Below are 22,320 nucleotides of genomic sequence, written 5' to 3'. Positions count from 1 at the left end.
AAGTTTGATTATTTGTCGATGATTTGGTTGAATTCGTAGCCACGTCGATTAATTGATAAATTGAGTTTGTGGTCTGATTTTCTTCCCCTGCCCCTGTCCTTGTCCCTGTGGTAGATCCGACCAATCTCCCGATCCCATCCGTCTCCCCCAACTACTAGGCGGAGGAGGCGAGGCGTTCACTCCCGAACTCAGATTCGAAGGTATATATACCGATTGTGAATGTGATTGTGTTGAGGAATTATATCTACCTCTCGTATTTCTCGCTATCTCCTGTTGACTATTCGAAGGCAATGGCGGTTGAGGTTGAGTACTGCTCATGAATCGTTGAGAAGGCGTGATAGGCGGTGGACCGAATTCACCTCCGAATACCGACTGAGCACCTCCCCCACCCGTTCCATAAGAGTACATCCCTCCTTGAGAGGGAGACCCACCGGATCCTGGTCCAGGCGATTGGGGTGGCATGTTATATCCGTATAATTGATTGGGATGAGGAAACATCCCTTGACCTTGAGGATGACCATATCCTCCCATTGGGAATTGTCCCATCATTCCTCCCCAGCCCATCTGTGGCATAGATACATAGGGTTGTTGTGCAGCGTACCCTCCTGATGCTTGACCAAAAGAAGCAGGTAGAGTATGGCTGGTTTGACCAGAGACGCAAGATGCTCTTTCCCATTCTTCCTCGGACGCTCGGAAAGCAGCAGCCATGAATTGCATTTGCCATTGCTGTTTCATCATGTTGCTATGGAATTCATTCATCATGATTTCGTCAGTTGGCTTCTTAAGGGCGGATGAAAGATGGTTCAAATGGTCAACAAATGTCCACTCACCGTATAGCTTCAGGATCCATCCCTTGCATCCCCATTCCTATACCCATCTGAGGCATTTGACCCATCATAGCCATCTGATTGTGATCGTAGCCCATGTTCATATTCCACTGACCAGCTTGAGATTGGGGTTGAGGTTGATTTCGACCCATAGAGGAGTAGCTTCGTTGTCTGGTATGATTAGTAGTGACCGAGTCGGCCTTGGGCTCTTGGTATGTCAACTGAAAGATAATATACGATCAGCACCTATGAGTCTACCAGATGATAATTGAACTGACCTGCTTATTAGCCTTTGAAGGCATTTGATCCCTTACCAATCTCCTATTCTCTGATTCCTTAGGAGTCAAAGGCTGATGGTTGACACTTCCACCCGTCGTGGCAGACCAGGAACTATCCGGACTGGCAGTCGACGTCTTCCTCTTCTCTTCTACCTCAGGAGGGAGTTTGATCAGCGTCTGAGCAGGAGATCGCTTCATCGTCGGTACAGTGGTAGACGTTGTGGTGGTAGATCTCTTCTTTTCGTTATCTTGGGATAATGGGGGTCTTCCATAAGAAGATGAACTTGGTGTTGGCTTTGGTCGAGTAGAAGTGAGAGGAGATGTAGGATGATTGAATGAACGATCCTTCAACGGCTGGACGATCGGTCCCAGTTCCATTAGAGTCTTCGGTCTCTGTCCAACGGGCGGATTATCCCTTCTAGTTGAAATTGTAGAGATACCAAGAGCACTTTCAGATCTGGGCACTCCAGCTACCCCTATATTAGAAACACTAGGTGATTTCCCAATTACTCTCCTACCCTGTCCAAGTGGTTCATCATCTTCCTCATTCCGGCTGGTTGTCCGAGCTTGTATAGCAGATGGATTGGTATCAAACATTGAAGAAACACGTTTGCGATTACGATTATTGATAGATGGTTTCCTAGGTCCATGAGGTACTCTCCTCTCGACATTATTCCTCTTTCTGCCATTTGAGCTCGATTGAGGTTTAGTCTTGATTTTGCTTTTCGATTGTGGGGTCGTACTCGAACTTTCCACCGTCCCACTCTCGTCTTCACTCTCCTCGTCACTTTCTTCCGTGTCTTCAAATTTGTGGGAAGGTTTCCTCGCTCGGGCAAAACTCGATTGAAACGTTTCTTTCCGCACACCAGTCGTAGTGGTGGTGATGGGTGATATAGTTGAATCAGACATGGGTGATTTCATATTTTCGGTCGAATATCCATCTTCTCTATCCCCTTCGCTTGTCTTGATATGACTTAGAGAAGGCTTCGAGAGGTTACTCGTACTTGCAGATGAAGCTATGCCTGCCAATCTTTGAGATAAAGGTGATCGTACCTTCTCTTCCACATCTGAAATAGGTGCAGTAGTCTGAACCTTTGCCAAAGTAGGTTGAGGGGACTTGGTAGATTCGTCTACTTTCTGCTCATCTCCTCCATAAGCGTCCATCGAGGAAAGTACAAAAGCAGGATCAAACCCATCGTCTGTCGTCGGAGATGACCATAACCCAGAAATGATTTTCATGGGTTCTTCCAATAACGACAGTTTCTTCCTGTTGGAAGGGGAAAGAGGAAGTTCGGCTGGTTGTTTAGGGGGAGTATCCGGCATCTGATCAGGCGGAAGAGGGAGTTTGAGAGATGCGGCGGAAGGATCGTCAGCCTGCGGTAGAGGAAGGGGAGCAACGGGTGGGCCAGGTGCGCGAGTCGGACTGGGCGTTTCCCGTGAAGAGGGTGGTGGGGAAAGCGATATATCTCTTTTTGACGTTGTTGACGGAGCAGGTTGGTCATGGATTAGAGGAGCGAGATGTGAGAAGTATCCGTCGATAGGTTCGATTTTTTCAGGCAAAGAAACGAAATCTCCGCCCTCCGCAGACACACTCTTTGATTGGTCCGTTTGTTGAAGATCAGGTGTAGATGGACTACTCGTAGAAGGGATATGTGATCCAGGCTTATCATCTGGCGTTTGTGCGCCGTTCATGGGCAAGAAATCATCTCTTGTCAACCTGGTACTTTTAACCACAAACCCACCGCCTCCAGAACCTCCACCATTCCTCGTATGACCTTGTCTCTGCCTATGCACCGTAAAGCTAAGTGCTGGGTTCGGACTAGGTTTTCTAGGTATATCTTGAGGTCTACCCAAAGCAGGACTACCTCTACGTGTTACATCGGATGAAGATACATTAGGACTTGGCGTAAAGCTCCTCTCGATCATACTTGGATTAGGACTTGGAGTATTCTGCCTATCGATTACTTCGGGACTGAGTTGTCCATTGAGGACGGCCGGAGAAGGTGAAGGTTTCCTTTCCGATTGATCGAACATCGTAGAGGGTCTCCTTTCGTTCGGTTCTGAGACTGAAGGAGTACCTGTGTGTCTCATACTTGATAACGATAGAGAACTCTTCTCTCTTCTCATCATATCTTTACCTCTAATCATACCAAGGGGTACATCATCCTCGTCGTCCAAATCGCCATCAATCCCGCCTACATTACCATCAGCGGGATGTAAAGGGGGATGTTGACCTGATATATTTCTCAAAGCAGTTGTCGAACCATGTCCTGAATCGCTCATCGTGGCTAGATTTTCACTGGGTCTTCTGATCCCTTTTCTAAATGCTGCCACACTGACTTTCGTAGCTGATATGAACTCATCTCCAGTAGCTGAACCTAGGGAATTGGCTATACTTGCCGGTCTGGATAAAGGGAATGTAGGCGGTTGACGCGGTGTACTGGCGTATGAGACAGGTGGACTAGTACCAGTCAAAGCTGACGGTGAAGGTATGTCTTGATTACCGACTGTAGGTGAAGTCAACAGATCCCCCGAGGAGATAGATGATCTAGGCTCCTTCCTAACGTGAGCCAGGTAATTCTCCAGTTCTCCTGCACCTTCAACTTCCATCATTCCAGATACATGTCTGAAACCTCTTAACTGGAATGATCCGTCGTCAGGTTTCGGATTCTCATCGAGGGCTAGGGATGTACGTGATACCGAACGTGTGAAGGGATTGTGGAAGAAGGACGAGGAAGGACGGCGGAGCTGCTGCGGACGAGGTTGTCGAGGTTCAGGTCTGGAGGAGTCGAGGGATGGTCGATTGGCAGTGAGGTCGAGAGATGTGTCGTTTCGAGAATTGCGGCGAGGTGTGGGAGAGTTGGTCTAATGAGTCAACAAGTACAGGTCAGTAATCACTGTGGGTGACCTCTACACATAACGAGTGATCAGGCCAAATGCGATCAGATGCACATACCCTCTCAATTTCACTTCCATCCGCATTGCTCTTACTAGACCTCCTCTGTCTCTTCCAGAACTTATTTTTCTTTTCTGCCGATTCCAGCAATTCCATCTTATTTTCCTCATTGTGGTCTTGATCCGTCAAAGAGATATCCAAGGAGGTATTATTTTCCTGGTTGATCTCATCTTTATTTACGATAACAATCGATTCATCAGTGATCGAAGGTGTCATACCTCTAACCCCTCCATCTATTTCGGAATCGCCATTGATCTCGCTTCTGCTATTGCTTGCCATGACAGTAGGCGTGGGATTGATATTTGGCGCATTTGCATTTGTTCTCAACCATTTTTCAGGAGGTGGATTTCCAGGTTGATCATGATCATGATCAACTTCGAAATTGAGTTGACCCAATATCCCACCAACTTGTCTAAATTGTCCGCTGGTTACTCGATCTTTTCTTCTGGCCGAAGGAGAATCGACTTGATCGTGATTGTGATCATCATCGAAAATATGTTCTTCCGGACCAGGATCCTGATACCGAGTATGCGCAGAAAGAGGATCCGTAGTAGCTAATGGAGAGCTGGGTTGAGGAGGGAGTGGAGGATCAAAAGAGAGTAACGTCGATCTTCTCTGTCTACCGTTCGGCGGTCTTCGTTCAGTATTTGATGGTGAATTAGGAGCAGAAACTATCCTCGAACCTGAAACTGATCCTGGATGTGGGGGAATAGGTAAGGATGCTTGTGAATGAGACTCATATGGTACACCTGTTACTAAATTCTCCTTTACTTTCTCCCTGCCTTTGGATTTATCTTTCTTGAATGGTTTAGTCAACTTGGAAGTTATTGAGTTACTAGATGGTGAAGGTGGTGGGATTGTCGGTCTGGCCAATCTCGATGACGATGGAGTGTCATGGAGATTGGCCGATAGATGGGTAGTAGATGTTGGTGTGGTGGGTCTTGGCGTGGATGCGGAAGTTGACTCATTCCGGGGCTGAGGCTGTTTCGATGATGATGCTGTTGCGGTTGAAGGAGAGGGTGAAGAATGTTTGAACCTCGATAATAAACCCATTGTTCTGAGGTATATAACAAGAAAGGTTTTGAGTTTTCCTTGGGGAAGTCCTATGAAAACAGTAGGGAGTAGTGTTAGTACATCTATTCTCGATCGGAGTATACTGCTTCTATATATGTGTTATATGACAATGACGGAAGTATGAGGAAGAACGAAGAGCCGTTTGAGATAGGTCAAAATGAGAGTGTCAAAACTATGATTTTACAGTGACATAAAACTGATGGTTTTTGATGGATGATAATCCCGTTTTCACCATGACAAAGGAGCAAAGTAAAGGGCGATGAGTATGATTGTTTATCCATCTTCGGATTACGGTGTACTGTGGATATTACACATGGTAAAGGGGTATCTGGGTGTATGTGTGTATGATGCGATCAAATACGGAGAGAAAGGACGGAACCCAGACTCACTTTGATGATGTCCACTTTCACTTGTTGAACCCTTCAATGTCCTTCTTCAAATGTCCAATACCTATGCCTACACTGATTTATTGTCCATTCTAGCAGATATGTTATTGATGATGGAGGGATAAAATGTTTAAACCAACGATGGCACGTGCACTGCATGCCCTTCCTTGTTCTTCACTGATGCGATGATGATGATGATGATGATCCGATGATATTCTCGTTATGGTGGCAATTATATAAGGTTCCAGCCAAGCCAAAGAGATATATCTAGGTCTGCTAGTTCCGATCGTCCTATACGTTGGTCATCACTCATTTCAGAAATACTGTACGAACCATGTCATGAATCGAAGGTGGCAAGAAAGACAAAAAACCAACAGAGAAAAAAAAAGGCTATGCTTTTGTTCTTGTTATGAGGATGAATTCTGTGACGTGACGTTTCAGCTTCTAAAGTTGTTCCTGACTGGCGAACGAGCGGGATGATCCGGGGTCTCCGATACGGTAAGATTAGTACGAGTTACATAGGACTATGATGATCAGTGTGATAGATGATGATAATCTATGAGTGGGTATGGATAATATGGATGAGAACTAAGTAGTATGTACAAAAATCGAATGTCCCTCTACAATTCAATGTACAACATGACAATGAAAAGGAATCAAATTAACAATTCATCGTCACTCTCCCCCACGTCTTCTCCTGATTGAAACGAGCCTGTACCCCATATCTGCCCGTGGCTCATCGGTCGGTGATTATACTGGTCTTTCTCGATGAGCGGCTGATCTTCACTGTCTTCTCCATCAACATATTGAGGGAGTGTATGGTCCATATGGAGATGAGGCCCCCGGAGCTCGTTGTCAATCGTCGCCTGGGATTTGTCAGATTGACTGGAAGGGAATTGACCATTCTGATGATATTTCTCATGATGATAGTAATGGCTCGTGGGAACTTCTACAGGAGGTAGCTATACTTGAAGTCAGTACGTTTATAAAAGCAACGGTGGCGAGAAACCGTCAAAACTCACTCCCATCGTCTCCTCATCCTTCATAAATTCAGCTTCTTCCGCTCGATCCTTATCGATCAATAACCCCAGCTCATCTTCCACATCCTCTTTGCCCTCGAAATCCTCTTCAATCAGCAGCAACTCTTCTTCATCATCATTCTCATCTTCTTGACCGATCGATCCATCGTGGCCAGGTGGACCTTCGAGCCAGAGCTCGTCATCCTCCTCATATGGCTGATATTCGTCTTCCTGATCGATTAGGTGTTCGTCTCCGGAGGAATAAGCGGCGATATTTTCTGTATTTCCGAGTTTGTCTATCTCCGGATAAGACTGAGGGATAGAAAAGGGGTTTCCGACTTTGATATGAGGTTGAGCAGTGGAGATCGACGCATTTTCTTTTGAGATTGCGGTATCGTTGGAGACCAACTGTAAAAGAACATGGATCAGACCTCGGCGAGGTTCAAAGATATATTCACATCACTCACTTTGATCTTATTGTATGACATCTTCCCAGGTTTTCTCCTTCTATACTCGAAATTGGATCGGCCGATCTGTCCCAGCACATCTCCAATGATCCTTTTCAACTTCTTCTCCGTCTTATTACCCCCCTCTCCTTCCCATTCTCTTCTTTTATCCATCACCTGCTCTAGATAAGCATGGCAGCGGTCGGAGGGATCCATAAATTCCACGTCAGGTGAATCAGGCTGTCTCTTCTTCTTACTCGGGTATAAAGAACTTTGTTCGCCTTCGCTGTGAATCTGACTTTGGGGAATGCTCTTTCTTTTGCCCTTTCTGGCTTGGAGCTCTGAACCTTCTCTGACTATGCTATATAAGATCTGTTCTTGATGGAGAGAGATGGGCTTAAGGAGCTGGTTCATTTCCTGTCGAAGAGGCGTATTGTACATGTTTGAAAGGTGGAGTAAATGAGTTAGAGCGCCAGGGATACTTCGGGGGATATGGAGGATAGATGAATACTGTAAATGAGTCCTTGAGTCAGTTCCTGATACATGCAAGGGTGATATAACTCACATTTAGTAGACCACCGTCGAAGATTAGTGGGAATCGACTATGGTATAGTGTCAGCTATACAATATCTCTCGGGTGAGATAAATCATCCTTGGCTCACCGGATAAATTGCTCCCTGATCAATCTGTCGGTGGACGATTCCAGCTGAGTCTGAAGCCAGGTATCGTGAGTGTCATTTTGAGAGGATATCAGTGGCTCTAGAACACCATGAGTGTTGAATAATGAATAATGGAGATGTGTTTCTGAGTAAACATGCTGTATATCGACTATTCTCGAACGAGCTTGACCTACCAGCTTGGACTCCTTGCAACTCAGACATACTATGACGAGAGATACCTCCTTCCATCTCATCTAGCTGATTGATCAGGAGTATGTCCTCCTCTTCGTCGTCTTCTTCCTGTGATCCGTCGTCCTTGCTACTCATCTGCTCGGTGCACTTGGCAGTACTGATAGGTCTGTTCATGACCCATTCGTACGACATATCGATACCCGTAAGGAAGGCTACGGGTGATCCAGACGGTATGAGGTTTTTGGACAAGACATTTTGAGTGGGGCAGGCCGTCAAAGGATTGAGGATAAAAATAGTGGAGCTTGAGGAAAGGGGAGAGGGGATAGGCGGGTGGATGACCGGCTCTAATGGGAGTAAACCCAGAGCATCGTGGTTCTATCCCAGCCAGATTTCCGTTAGTGCTTGTTATTTGTGATGTGCTGTTTTATTAGGCAAGTGACGTACCAATTTAAAGCTCATGATGAGCTGGTCTCTGATACTGGTCTCTATCCCCTCTCCCACACCGATGTCTTCCAGTGCGTCCTTGATTACTGTAAGCTTAATTGGTACCTTTCCTCCGACAGGAATCACCACCTCTGTACATCCCTCTAGTTTCCTGCCAATCACCGAGGAAGACATCGGCGGGCATTGTATCAGTAGATGAGGAATGATTTTTATTCTGAGGGTGGGAGCGTAGGGTGTATCGGGCGACGTGAAGAAGTGGGAGTAAGGAAGGGAGAGAAGTTTAGCAGGTAGGATAGGGTGAGAGTGGGACATGGTGATGTGATAGAGATATGATCAGTCGTGATCGATCATCTTCTACACCTCGTCTTGAGTGGGTCGTTTAGTGTGTGATGGGATATGTATTGATGTGAGGATGGAAGAGAGGGAATGGGGAAGAAAGAGAAATGAGTACGTTGATGTATGGTGATTTACTCATGTACAGGGGGGTGGACATGTCAAGTGGAGGGGGAATGGAGGGGTCCGTGCGCAGTCATATCTACTCAATCGGGTAATTCAGGTGACCGGTGATCTCTATCGCACGTGGTTTGAATACGCACGGTGACGCGCTTGGCCTCAGAGGACAAGAAAGACAGAAAGTGAAAAATGACGATACGATGTCGAGATTGAAATTATTGCACTTCTAAATATATCATCTTGTTTTGTATAGCAAGAGATATACCATTCATAGATATACAAACTCAGTTACAGCTACTGCATCTGCCATCCCATATCTCACAGCTGTCACCTGCAACTCGCAAGAGTCCACTCTGGATAGCAACCAAAAATGCCTCCCCTCCGTGTTGGAGCCTCTTTACCGACCCTACTCACCCTCACCCGTCTATTCCATGCTATACCCAAGCGATCGGAAGAATGGGTTCTGGCAGCACCACCTCCAATCGAACCTGAAGATCCACCTGATAGTCCTGCTTTTTGGTGGAAATTGGGTTTGAGTGTCGTTTTTGTATTGTCAGGCGGTGTATTTGCTGGGTAAGTCGATAACAAAACGACGAAGGGGGTTGCCAGGCTGACAATCTGTGAGGGATCAAATAGATTGACATTAGCGTTAATGGGGTCGGACGATCTGAATTTACGAGTATTAGCTACATCCTCATCTAACCCCAAAGAAAGAAAGGCTGCTGGGAAAGTGTTGAAATTGCTTTCGAGAGGTAGACATTGGGTATTGGTGGTTTTGCTATTGAGTAATGTTGTATGTCCTACTCCATTCTTTCTACCTTCACCATATCAACAGAAAAGATAAATTACTGATTTGGTCTATGTGTCTCGATTGATATAGATTGTGAATGAGTCTTTACCGATCTTCTTAGACGATGTTCTAGGAGGTGGATTATATGCTGTCATTGTATCGACTACTATGATTGTCATTTTCGGTGAAATCATTCCTCAGGCTGTGAGTTCTCCGCATACTCAACTCCAAGTATATTCACCTTGACATATAGTAGGATAGCTGACAATGTCCTTCTCATTTGTGTCCATAGGTGTGTGTGAGGTACGGTCTAGCCATTGGAGGAGCCTGTGCACCGATGGTCTGGTGTTTCATGATTCTCTTTGCACCTATCGCTTGGCCTACTGCGAAGTTGCTAGATTATATACTGGGTACGGACGAGGGTCATACGTGAGTCTGGCATTATCATCTTATCTTCTACCTACTGACCGTGAAATTGCCCATACATCATCTTCAAGCTGACGATTGTCTTTTTTTTTCGTTCTTCAGGTACAAGAAAGCCGAATTGAAATCATTCTTACAATTCCATCGAGAAGGTGAGGAACCACTTCGAGATGATGAGGTGAGTGATATCTCTTCCACTAAAGCTGCACAGCTAATATCTTCTGCTGGTAAATTTATAGATCGGAATTTTGAATGGTGTACTTTCCCTAAATGACAAGCATGCCAAGGAAATCATGACCCCAATCAAAGATTGTTTGACCCTGGCTTCAGACAAGATCTTGGATCACGAGGCGATAGATCAGATTCTGTTATCTGGTTTTTCAAGGATACCAATCCATGAACCTGGACAGAAAGATAATTTCATTGGAATGTTATTGGTCAAGAGGGTGTGTCAACGTACCATACTGCTACATTCCAGTACATTTGTCACTTACTCGTGTTTCCGTTCTTTTCGCTGTAGCTTATCACATACAATCCCGATGATGAATGGCCCGTATCGAAGTTCTCCCTGTTGCCATTACCAGAAGCTAAACCAGATATCAACTGTTTTCAAGCTTTGGACTATTTCCAAACTGGACGAGCGCATTTGTTATTGATCAGTGAAACTCCAGGCCAGAAAGGTGGTGCGATCGGAATCGTCAGTTGTGAGTTGAGAATCAAACTTCAACTCAAATGTGGGTCATAGCTAACGTTCAGGCCTGGATCTAGTGGAAGATCTGATCGAAGAGTGAGTTAGCTAGGTAACCGTGAAGAAGGCGATAGCTGATATTCTTGCAGAATTATTGGCGAAGAAATCGTAAGCTTCCTTTTGTCCCTTTCACAGCAGATGACACCTAGCTAATTATACGCTATAGGTCGACGAGACCGATCGATATGAGGATAATCACTCGAAGAAGATGGCTAAGCGATCAGGTCCAGCTGCTGTGATGCGTGAGTGACGTATCAGCCGAAAAATGTTAGAGACAGTTGCTAATGGCCATTGTAGGTGGTATTATCGAAAGGAGAAGAGTGATCAACGCCTTCAGTCGACGTCCATCTGTGAGTGATTTACTGCATCTCTGCATACTATCTGTAACGTCAGATGTGCTAATATATGCTGGTGTACCTGTTATAGCGATCAAACACCCATGACACAACTCCCAATAACCCTGCTCAAAACACCATCAGCCTACCTCCCACAAATGGCAACAGTGGTAATACCCAAGATGGGATATTGATTCAGATCGATAATGGTAATCTCGTAGCTGAGCCTGTGGGATTCAGAGGCGAATCTGAAGAAAGTGTACAAATAGATCAAAGTAAGAAATTGACTGTTGGTGAAAATCCAAATATCAAAACAAACTCGAACAACCAGCCGGAGAATTTGATGGATACCATCGAAGAGACTAGTCCGATCGACCCTACTCCCAAGAGAGTTACAACGGAAGAAGAACAGATAAATGTTACGGTCGATATTTCCGACAAAGATGCTAATCTGTTATCGCCTGATCCTCAGAATCAGAATGGCGATGAAGAAGGTTCAGGTTCAGGTTCGGCAAGCGGTACGGTCAGTGGAAATGTTAGTGAACATGAAGAATCGACCTTAAATGGTAGTACCAATGGGACTAGTGGTGGTGGAGAAGGTTCGGGAACAGGACAGAATAAGAAAAAGAAGAGAAAAGGAAAGAAAGGAAAGAAAGATAAGAGTTAGTGTGGATGTTCTTATTCGCTCTCTTCCTCTTGATCCAACTACAATCTTGAATTTCTCAATCAATCTCTTACGATCTCTGTTTGAGAGTATATATATCACAAGCTTGCATATACATGATTTCTTCCCGTTCAAAATGTATCAAACAATCAATCGATTCATGCATGCTCATTTAAACTTTCTGTTTGTTGATGATAGCATATCGAGATGATAATCCGAACTCATCTAAATCTTCTTTACCGTTCGAATCACATCAATCATTCTCGAGAGCATGTTCGAACTTCCTACAAAAGTACGATGATAATTCATTTGCACCTTCGGCGAATGAGGATGAGCTGAAGACCAGTGTAAGGAAGAGGAATAGAGGTTGGACATGGATTGAACATCGAGTGAGTGATCGTGTAACTTCACTGAGATGAAGAGTTGAAAGAATAAAATGATATGACATGGCTAATCGCCTTGTACTTGCATGTACGGTACAGTGGGTTCCGAATCAAGGATACTTGTATAGGAAATTAACCAAATACATCCCATACACTCTTACCCCCAGTCCCTCTGCTTCTCGAGAAGAGGTAGAAGAAGCGGTAGAAGAAGAAGAGGGATTGGAAGATGATATACCGGATCAAGCTGTTGCCCTTCCTTCGTCTAACACACAGGATCAAAGGGGACGGAGAGTGGATGTTGAAGAATACATTGTCTATTCAAGGACTTATGGTTGTCCTCAATTTTGTTTCAGGGCATTTGACGAGAGTGAGTCCAATCAGGAGTTCCTTCTTGATATGAGTACTTGTTATGGATACTGATGAGAAACATTTTTCCTAGATGGAGCACCATTAACTGTACCAATGCTCTTATCACTCAATCTCCTCAAAGGAGGAGCTGGAGGAGCTACAAATTCTACAAAACCAATGGACGATACGTTAATGTTAGATGATAGTTCGCCATTTCCATTGTTACAGTCGCTCGAACATCCCACTACCGGTGAATTGGTATTAGGTATACATCCCTGTAGAGTATCTAATGCTGTTCAAGAGATCATCAATGCTGAAGAACCAAAAGAAGGTATGAAAGACGATGGATTGGAATGGTTGGAATGTTGGTTGATGCTTACTAATGATATTATCGATTTAAGTTATCCATAAATCGACCCTGACTAGTATATGTAAAGTACTCGTATATCCATGCATATTATCTCTACTGGGTATCTATACGAAGAAATTGAAAAGACGATCAGATACTCTCGCAAGTGCTATCTAAATAGCGCAGCAAAGTCTCGAATAGGTTAAAGCGAGCGAAAATGATAGCTGCATCTATTGGTATAAATCATTGCCTATGGTTTAAATGGTAGTATATATAACCGAACATATTTTCAAACGTCAAAGAAATTCAAAAGAAAGGCTACATTAAAGAATAACTCCAAAGAATAAAAAAGAAAAGACGACCGACGAACCCATCTATGCTTCGAATCATGCTTCCACTTCCATCGTTCCGACTGGACATGAGTGACACTTCTTCGCCTATTATCGTTACTAATTGCTATTGTTTCTTCTTTTTTTTTTTGTACTAACATAGCACACCTATAAACCTAAACTCCTCATTATCGCATACCCAACCGTAACAATAACGAACGTAGCCAATACCGAAGCCGGTACACCGTTCTTCAAGAAATCAGATGCGCCAATAAATCGTTGGCCTAATTTGTTCTCTTGTGTGATTCTACATGCCTTAATCTCAGCAAAGAACTTGTATGGCCTTTGTATGGTCGAGCAAATCACAACTCACGCTGTCATGTTTGGGAATCCAGAGACGGGTAGACCCATACCCGCTGAGCAGATCAATGCTGTTGCCTAAATTCCACATCACACTGTCAGTCGAATCCTGCGGACTAGCCATTCCGAACAACTCACCATGATCAATAATCTGGGATGAGGCTCGTCTAAAGAATCTCCAATCCTGGTGGCGATAGGAACGAGAAGCACAGCTGCGATGGTGTGCGAGATACTACGATGGATATTACCTCATCAGCGCCGATTCCGATTGATCTTTCAGGAAATAGTTGGCAGATATGAGCGATGGAACTCACAAGGTAGCGATCACCAGAGCCAATAACGAGAAAACGATCAAAATCGAGTATAGGCTCAAACCCTGAACCATTCTTTCCAGCACCTCATCTAACACATCCAATAACCCAGAAGATAACGTAGCTTTTCCTAAAGCTATACCACCCATAGCTAAGAAAACGATCGACCAATGGAAAGAATGGAAATCTTCCTATTCCCACCAAAAAAAACAATACTTAGCATAATACGCTCATGAAAGATACATACGTGTATGGGATAGTAAGGTTGGAATGACCGGACTCACCTTTGATAAGATACCTGTACCGAAAAAGGCCAACAGGGGTATAATCGCAATGATACCCATATCACCCACAATACCTTCCATGGATTTTTCTGCACACCACAAAGCGATGGTTATACCGCTGACGATCAGGACATACCAATGAGTGGTTGTGAGACTATCGGTATTCTTCCTCATCTTAGGTATACTAAGGTCGTTCTCCCATTTGTAATTGATATGCAAGAATGCCCAGATCGTAACTACGGACAAGGAAGCGACAGGTAAGGAGATCGCAAACCACTGTGGCCACGATAAGGGTGGATCCATTGATCCTAGAGAGATGAGATTCTGAGGCGATGAGATGGGCGAAGCTTGACCTCCGATATTGGAAGCTAAGGCGATGGCGATCTGCAGGATAGCGATCAGCTTGATACAATTGTCCAAGGCTGATGAGCCACTCACAACCAAGCATTTAGAGAACATGGACTTGGGATGAAGTTCATCCGTGATAGGCTGAGTGATCGGATCGTATCAGTGATATTTCTTCGTCTTCGAAGGGTACAACGGACTCACCTTGATCAGAGCATAGCAAAGTGTCGGAGCAGCGACATTACTGATCCACATACTGGCGAAAGTCGCTACGAACATGAGGACCAAAAGGACGACACTGGGCTTGGTACCAGCAGCATTCAAGATTCTGGACGCAGTCATGACGTCTAGACGGGTTTTGGAAAGCACAGCGGCGATGGTGAAACCACCGATAAGAAGCATGATCGTTGGTGAAAACATCTGAGAGAAGATGTATCTATCGCAAGGGCAGATCAGTCTGGATTTTCGATAGAGTCATACGGAGAGATCCGCTCACTTTGTACCATCTGCTGCAGACAGACGAGTCTCCCCGTCGGCAGATCGAAGTACACGCAGGAACACGACGAGCAACGGTACCGCAAGGGATGTGACGAACAATGGGATAGCCTGCATATATAATTGTCAGCTATCATGGAATGGCGACCTACCATGGTGTAACAGCTCACCTCGGTTGCCCAAAGGATCGTACAGAAGATCAACATTGCCAAACAATTACTTTCCTCGACACCTTCCATAGGTGAAATATGCACAATAGCTAATAAGATCGCGAATGCGAAACTGAGTATGACCACTCTTGATGTCAACCAGTGAGGTTTTTTAAATCTTCCCAAGGGGGTTCTGAAGGAATCCTTCGTAGTATCAAATGAAGAGGGTAGATCTTCTGGGGTTACCGATCTGAAAATTCCAGTATTTTTATTATGTCCCGAAACCATTTGTGACCAAACTGTTTCTCTATCCACAACGACTTTTTCTCTCAATTGGGATCTTAATTGTTCTTTAGCCAAATCTTCATCACCCGCTGCAGCGACTCTTCTATACAAGAACAAGATCTTGGCCAACAATTGGTCTAGTTCCTCCTTAGCTTCGGGTGTCCAGGGTGAATTCGATAATACTTCATCAGTGATATATTGCTTCTTCATCTTATTATTGGTGTTCTTATCGTACTTCTTCAAGATCTTCTCGAACGCAGTCATATTCAAATCAACATATTGTTTCAGCGCATAAGCTTCCAACCATACTGAGCTAATTCGCTTTTTGAATCCGATTCTGAGGACAGTTCCATAATCGTTATTTGCCGTCCAGATAAACACAGGTCTTCTAGCATTAGGTCCAACGAAGCCGTGACTGTTTCCTCCTACCTCTCCACCTTCCTCTTCATCGTGCGGAACTCTGGGTAATGCCCATTGGGGGACGGTAGCAGGGTCCATCTGAACGAGACCTAACGAGTGGAACCTTCTTCTAGGCCATGAGAAATCACCTTCGTGTGATGAAACGGATGAGAAGGAAGTTCGTCGATCCTGGGTGGAAGCTCCCATTCCTAATTCGTCAGTTGACGATTCCAAGTCTGACGAATGTCGTGGTTTTCTAGGTAAGGGGACTTTTCCGGGATTGGGTGAGATGGCTGGAGTTGATTCATCGAAATAGCTACTGGTCATTGAATCACCCATTCCCGGTCTGTTTTGACCACGATTCGAACTTCTCTCTCTTGGTCTCATGGAGGCTTCGAGTAAGTCCGCCTCATCCGGATTATTCATCGCGCTTCTTCGTCTACCGAATCTCCTCAACCCACCTCCGAATCGACCCACGATAGATTGTCTACTTCTCGTAGGTGATCTGGTGACAGTTTGTGACATGGTAGGACTCATGAGTCCATCAGTTTCCCTAGTTTCCTCATTCAATCCATCTTCATCCTCCTCATCAACTTCTTTAATAGTATCATCTTGACCCAGATCTCTTTCTTCCAATCCCGCTACCTCTTCCTCCAACAATTCAAATGATCGGAATACCTCTTCTAACTTTGTATGGTAAAACTCGGTGACTTTGTTTCTCTCTTTGTCTAAAGCCTTCTTGAAGTCTTCAGGGTTGGCGTATTTATCCTTTTTACGACGGTGTAACGGAAGGATAGAGGAGGTTTCACTATCCTGAGCGGTGGAATGGTAAGTAGGATCAAGTGGATTGGAAGGGAAAAGCTTCTTCAGCGCATCATAGCTGATTGATATTCCATAGTTAGCGGATGTCCGTGCTTGGAGGTATGAGCGGTCTTATCACTTACTCCACGTAGTAATCCCACCATTCGATATTACTATTCAGCTCGAGCAGGGTACTACATAGACAGTATCAGCTACTTAGTCTTATCGAAGGTGCAGAGAAGAAGACAGGAGACATACCCAAACTTCATCTTATCTCCTTTCTTTGGTGCCCTATGAGCTTTTCTCCAAGTCCAGTTGGTGTTATCTCTTGTGATATCCGCACCTAGCGGTTGTAAATCGATTAATTCCTCTTCTTCTTCTCTTCCAGCTCTTTCTTCTAGTCTGATACCTGTCCTAAAGAGTTTATAGATAGCTTGTTGAAGGATGTTCACAGCTGGGAGGAAGGATGGAGATGAAATTTGAGGTGTCACGTTTGATACAATGTTGAAATTGGCCAATTGAGATTAGGTTGTTTGTCGCCTTTCGCCGATGACGAATTACCGCAGCTTCAGACGAGAATACTACTCAAGTACAGTACGACATATATATGTAAAAAGGGAATGGGGTCAACGATATCAAGGCCTCATCAAGTGATGTTCTATTTTGAGTCGTGGAGAACCGAAAAGTCAATATTGGGAGACGAATGAGAAGAGGGTGTCAAGCCAATACAGGTCTAGGGTGTAAAAGTGGAGTGGGAATAAGGTGGTTGGTTCATGATTTAGTGTTGGCGCGTGTCTCGAGTTTGGAGCCAAGAGTTAGATCCGACAAGACCAAGCAAACTTCAGAGATACCTGTAAGCTTATACAACGTCGAGGGAGAAAGGATCAGTGGGCCATAGCAACCGAAGAACACGAATTGACCTGCATTAGCAGATTTTACATTGCGATTGACGAGTTAGTCGTATGATGTTTCCACATATGGTGACATAGGTGCACAATCACTGACCGAGGCCGATCGACACTGACCTACCTGTCGAAGAATTTATTACTAACCTCCTTGGAATATCCTTTCATCTATCTCTCCTGCAATCAGCGACCCCATTTAGCATCATCAATTCATCCTTTTATGGCGCTTTCATCAACAATCCATGAATAGCAAGTACAATTACAATGGTACGCAGATACGACTATAAAACAGACAAGACCGAACGTTCAGAAGAGCGAATGCCCGCTATAGTCTTTGAGTATTCTTGAGTGATACATAACGGTAGTTGAACTATCTGATATAGTGTCTCCAATTCATACTCACCACTTTGTGTAAATCTCGCATCTGACCCAGCTTATTCACGTAAATCAAGATGAGGCAACCCTACTCTATGATTTCCGGTGAGTTCTTAAGCGATACAAACTGAGAACCATGATTGTCGCTGAACATACAAATGTGAAGTGCTTTCTGTGCTTACGACGACCGATCTACTGGTCACCGCCGTACCTACCTCCCTCCAAAGCAGAGGAGAAACTATCAAAGCGCCTCTGATAAGTTCGAAGGGTATTCAACCAGAGGATGTCGATCAAGGTATGTGATCGGTCACTGAGATTAACCATATACTGACTCGAAGATCGTCAAGGTCCATGGGATTCTTCGTGGTTCAACTCCGTCGCTGTCGCCCTAGGTCATGCTCGTCCCAACGATCTGGAACGGTGTTGGGATGGTAGCTCAACCGACGAGGTTACGGAAGCGGATTTCAGCTTGTATGATAAACAAGGTGAAAAGAAGACGTTGAACGTTAAGTTGAAAGATGTCGATGATAAGAATAATGCGGATTTTCATAGTCTGAAACAAGCATGGTAAGTCACGTTAACCCTCATATCATCTGAACAGTCTCTCTCAAAGATCAAAGGATAGATCCAGGAAGATGATTAAGCTAAACTTGCTTTTTGCATGATATTGTAGGTGGATAGGCGGATTGGAACATGCTGCTCTTCAATTGGGAGGATATACAGGATTGGATACTGATCATTTCACCAGCGGACAACCCACAGACGCTTTCAAGATGCTTACCAACAAGGATGCCGAAGTATACGATTTCGCAAAAGAGCAGAACAAAGATGATCTGTGTGAGTTCTATGATACATTACTTTCAATCATGTTCGACTAGCAGTGTAGTGATTGAAGTATATTTGCATTGTGTAGGGACATTGTTCACCTGGGCTGCTCATACACCCATCGTATTTTCATCCATCGCCACGGACGGCACAGAAGTATGGTTCGCGGTGTTATCAGCGACGAGCGGAGATCTAGAAGATGGTGAAAAACCTTGGGAGAAAGGGGAGTAAGTGATAATTACAACATGATATTGATTGTGGTAATTTGACTGACGAAGGGCCATTGGAACGCACAGAGTCAAATACTACGCTGCGAATCGTCATACGATCGATACCCTTAATCTGGCCAAGGAGGGCGATCAAATAGCTCATGCCGTACATTGGAAATTTGATTAGAGCAGACTGAACACTTCTGCCAAACATGCATTATCAACTTTTGGACATTTCTACACATGTATTAGATATACATGAAGTGTACAACTAATCTTTCCACCGACATAGCTCAACAGAGTCATTTACAATTCAATTAACAACGCCTCTTCCTTCTCTTCCTTCTCTACTGTCTTACCGGGTAAAGGTAACTCGGAAGGTGCGTCAGGGAATATCTGTCCAGGAGCCGAAGGGAATGAATTGACACTGTATACTCCGGATGGAAGTTGATTGGAAGTCACACCATTGGGTTGTTGTTGCGGCTGATGTTGTTGTTGATAAGGTGGTTGTTGTTGTTGTGGCTGCTGTTGTTGATAGGGTGGTTGCGGTGGCTGCGATACCTGTTGAGCTTGTTGGACTGGAGGATATGGCTCGTATGATTGCTGTACAGGTTGCGAAGGCTCATACGAAGGTTGTTGTTGGAGTTGTTGCGCTTGTGAGGTCACACCATCCCATTGTTGATACTGATTACCACTCCACTGAGCGGGCGATGATCCAAGTTGATTGTGCACCGGCGCAGGAGATTTGTACGATCCTTGGCTACTTGGTGCAGGTGGTGCGGAAGCTTGCTGGACGATTGAGTGGATACTGGTAGTCGGCGAAGAAGGAGGATGAGAAGCCATAGGCACAGGAGGAGCAGTTTCTTGCTGAGATGGCGTAGGAGTAGGACTCTCCACCGCATAAGTCAGGGGTGCACCATAAGTCATGGATGCTTGACGTTGCGGAGCAGGTGGGGAGGAGATAGGATGAGCATGCAGGGAAGCATGTCTTGCTAAACCTGACTGCTGTTGGAATGCCTGAACAGGTGATGGCGAGACAGCCTCTGGTCTGTAGGGATACTGTTGAGTCTGAGTTTGAGCATAGTTTGGCTGACTTGGCATCTGAGGATATAAAGACGGTGCAGCTTGCGATTGGGATTGAGGTGGCTGATAAGCGGGTTGAGAAGGAGGGGCGTATTGAGCGTAGCCATTAGGAACAGAATAGCCTTGAGGAGCGTAATACGCTTGTTGCTGTGGAGGTGCATATGCATACATCGATTGATGCTGTTGATACCTCCTTTGCTGTTCTTCTTGCATTCTTCGTGCAGAGTATGCTTGTTGACCATCTAGAATTTGACCATAGAGAGAGACAGCCTCGGATAATTTGCTTTGCATTTCCGTGAGCATCTCTGCAAAATGTCGGCAACGTCAGTTCGATAACACTCTTGTCATACACCGACAGTCCGAGCAGGTATCGAAGCATGCGAGATTGAATGGTGAAGAGCTTCATCGTGGGATAGCCACATGCTTCCAAGCTTGCTTGAACTGTCGGTGTGTATACTAATATCACAAAGACAACTTAGCCAGAAGCCGCCACTCACGTTGTTTCGTACTCTTTTCTTCCGCATTCCTGTGTAGCTTCTCTCCCAGCGCATATGCCTGTTCCGCAAGTATATGAGCATGCGGGAATCTCCTCAAATCCCTTTCTCCATAAGCAGCCATCTGATCCATAGTGTTGGAGAAAGTCAATATCGTCTCGGTTTCTCTTGGAGCAAGATCGAAAGTCGGCAAGGGCTGCATCATCTCAGTCAGCTTGACATTCACTATTAGAGCAAATGCAGCGAGCTAAGAGCTTACCTTATATTCGGGCTCATCATAGCCTGTGGGTGCACTAGGTCTAGCTCTTTCCATATCCCTCAAACTAGCCTCAATTGCCAATCTCAAGTCCTCGTCATCCTCTTCCGCCGTTCCGATCTTCCGAGCTATAGGCGGTTCGGACCCTATGAAATTGCTCCCACCAGGCTGAGATTCCGCCAAAGACAGTTCGATAGCTCGTTGTAGATCTGCATCGAGATCCGCTCGACTCCGAGGTGTTCTTCCAGGAACAGCAGGTGCAGGTCTAGCGAATCCATAGCGAATCCAATCCCACATGTTAGTCTGATAAAGAATGAGATTGTTACATAAACTCACCCATCTGGAGTCTTTCCTTTCCCGGACTTGACCCAACAACTCTCACAAACTCTCACTTCCTCTGTTATACCAAATCTAGGTAAAGCCATTGTCCTACTTGAACATGCTTGATCGAAGACTAAACCACAGTTCCTACAATGATGTTTTCTGTTCGTGAATGTGAAAGCGGTACGACATCGCATGCAGACATCGCTATCTACCCATGCGGGTGCCGTTGAAGTCGTGAGGAGATGGGAGGGGACTGGCGCGGGAGGCGGTGGGAATGATATGCCTTGACAAAGAGTCAGCTAGTCCACTTACCGATATACGATTACCTTTCAGCTGAGAAGTGGTAAATATACTTACCAGAGTTCTTCAGCTCGTTATATACATCAACGAAGAAGCTCAACTCGTTCTTTGACTGAAACGCTAGGGCCCATTGTTGAAACAGCTTTAACAGCATTTGCTTGACTTCGGGACTTGTAGTCTAGAGAGAAATTACAAAAGTCAGTGAAATTGTAAGAAAACAGTGCCACCAGGGTAGTGACATGATAGAATGCGAGATGGTAGTGAGGGTACTCAGAGCCATGACAAAGGTAGCTTTGACTTACCTGAGATTTGATCAAACCCGATAATTCGTCCACAAATTCCTTACTTGCAACCTCCGCTAAGAAATGATCTCCACCATTCTTGATACAAGTATCGGTTAGCTGCTCGACTGGTCAGCTGTCTTACCACTAGACAGATGTGAAAAAGGAATGAGCTCACCCCCAAAGCATACATCTGAACCCTCCCGTTCTTCCCTGCTATCCTCCTTTTCAAGCTCTGCATTGCCATTTTCGGCTGTACAGCTTTTGATCTAATCATGTCTGCAATCTCCAAGGCAGTTGCTATATCCTCTGATTGAGGGTAAGGCAGATGAAGCGGAGAACATGCTTTCTCTATTGATGAACGAAAATGGGAAGGTCAGAGCGGCAAATATCATGAAAGGAGATAGGGACGTACCGGCTAATTCCTCGAATTGAGGATTGGTTGCTGATCCCCAGAGCCATGACATTTTGGGCCACTGTACTGAGCAGATGGATGCGGGTCGTATCGTTGGGTATGGGGCTGATCGACTGTAGCCTGGTATCAATGCTGACAAAGGATGTGCCGGTGGCTCTGATTTAGTGATTTCGTATATTTATAGCTGATTGATGGAAAGCTGCGCGGATTTCTGCAGATATGAGTACTGAGATTCGCTTGTGCCCTATAATGGGCTGATCGTATGTTGTTTTACTGTTGTCAATCGGGGTATGACCATGAGGTGAGGTGTTGTTGAAAGAG

General features: G+C 44.9%; 6 protein-coding genes across 6 annotated transcripts; 2 read left to right on the top strand and 4 right to left on the bottom strand.

Annotated features, from left to right (window-relative positions):
* Window positions 1-48: 48 nt before the first annotated feature.
* V865_000597 (uncharacterized protein) lies at window positions 49-5,114 on the bottom strand (the record flags this gene model as incomplete). Its single annotated transcript, XM_066224427.1, has 4 exons — window positions 49-742; window positions 831-1,048; window positions 1,106-3,970; window positions 4,062-5,114. The coding sequence occupies 4 exons, from the start codon at window positions 5,112-5,114 to the stop codon at window positions 49-51; spliced, it is 4,830 nt and encodes a 1,609-aa protein (XP_066080524.1).
* Window positions 5,115-6,504: 1,390 nt separating this feature from the next.
* V865_000596 (uncharacterized protein) lies at window positions 6,505-8,593 on the bottom strand (the record flags this gene model as incomplete). The annotated part of the gene is made up of 6 exons (XM_066224426.1): window positions 6,505-6,948; window positions 7,008-7,496; window positions 7,552-7,588; window positions 7,649-7,745; window positions 7,840-8,212; window positions 8,282-8,593. The coding sequence occupies 6 exons, from the start codon at window positions 8,591-8,593 to the stop codon at window positions 6,505-6,507; spliced, it is 1,752 nt and encodes a 583-aa protein (XP_066080523.1).
* A 511-nt stretch (window positions 8,594-9,104) lies between these two features.
* V865_000595 (uncharacterized protein) lies at window positions 9,105-12,836 on the top strand (the record flags this gene model as incomplete). Its single annotated transcript, XM_066224425.1, has 15 exons — window positions 9,105-9,307; window positions 9,371-9,527; window positions 9,615-9,728; window positions 9,817-9,953; window positions 10,053-10,125; window positions 10,187-10,393; window positions 10,468-10,651; window positions 10,716-10,734; window positions 10,785-10,803; window positions 10,862-10,937; window positions 10,993-11,045; window positions 11,122-11,692; window positions 11,893-12,083; window positions 12,177-12,444; window positions 12,517-12,836. 15 exons carry the CDS (start codon window positions 9,105-9,107, stop codon window positions 12,834-12,836), a joined length of 2,592 nt encoding a protein of 863 aa, XP_066080522.1.
* Window positions 12,837-13,271: 435 nt separating this feature from the next.
* On the bottom strand, window positions 13,272-17,135 carry V865_000594 (uncharacterized protein; the record flags this gene model as incomplete). Its single annotated transcript, XM_066224424.1, has 12 exons — window positions 13,272-13,410; window positions 13,477-13,541; window positions 13,602-13,695; window positions 13,778-13,965; window positions 14,059-14,442; window positions 14,497-14,547; window positions 14,608-14,839; window positions 14,900-15,009; window positions 15,069-16,611; window positions 16,676-16,726; window positions 16,791-16,946; window positions 17,131-17,135. The coding sequence occupies 12 exons, from the start codon at window positions 17,133-17,135 to the stop codon at window positions 13,272-13,274; spliced, it is 3,018 nt and encodes a 1,005-aa protein (XP_066080521.1).
* A 754-nt stretch (window positions 17,136-17,889) lies between these two features.
* Window positions 17,890-19,033, top strand: V865_000593 (uncharacterized protein; the record flags this gene model as incomplete). Its single annotated transcript, XM_066224423.1, has 6 exons — window positions 17,890-17,917; window positions 17,979-18,107; window positions 18,160-18,379; window positions 18,486-18,649; window positions 18,726-18,864; window positions 18,934-19,033. 6 exons carry the CDS (start codon window positions 17,890-17,892, stop codon window positions 19,031-19,033), a joined length of 780 nt encoding a protein of 259 aa, XP_066080520.1.
* A 119-nt stretch (window positions 19,034-19,152) lies between these two features.
* V865_000592 (uncharacterized protein) lies at window positions 19,153-22,051 on the bottom strand (the record flags this gene model as incomplete). Its single annotated transcript, XM_066224422.1, has 8 exons — window positions 19,153-20,234; window positions 20,427-20,619; window positions 20,683-20,944; window positions 21,016-21,286; window positions 21,361-21,481; window positions 21,606-21,704; window positions 21,763-21,935; window positions 22,000-22,051. 8 exons carry the CDS (start codon window positions 22,049-22,051, stop codon window positions 19,153-19,155), a joined length of 2,253 nt encoding a protein of 750 aa, XP_066080519.1.
* Between the last annotated feature and the right edge of the window lie 269 nt (window positions 22,052-22,320).

This window comes from Kwoniella europaea, chromosome 1 (genome assembly GCF_036810445.1).
Source record: "Kwoniella europaea PYCC6329 chromosome 1, complete sequence".
In the NCBI taxonomy this organism is placed as follows: domain Eukaryota; kingdom Fungi; phylum Basidiomycota; class Tremellomycetes; order Tremellales; family Cryptococcaceae; genus Kwoniella; species Kwoniella europaea.
This window is presented reverse-complemented; position numbering and strand designations above follow the sequence as displayed.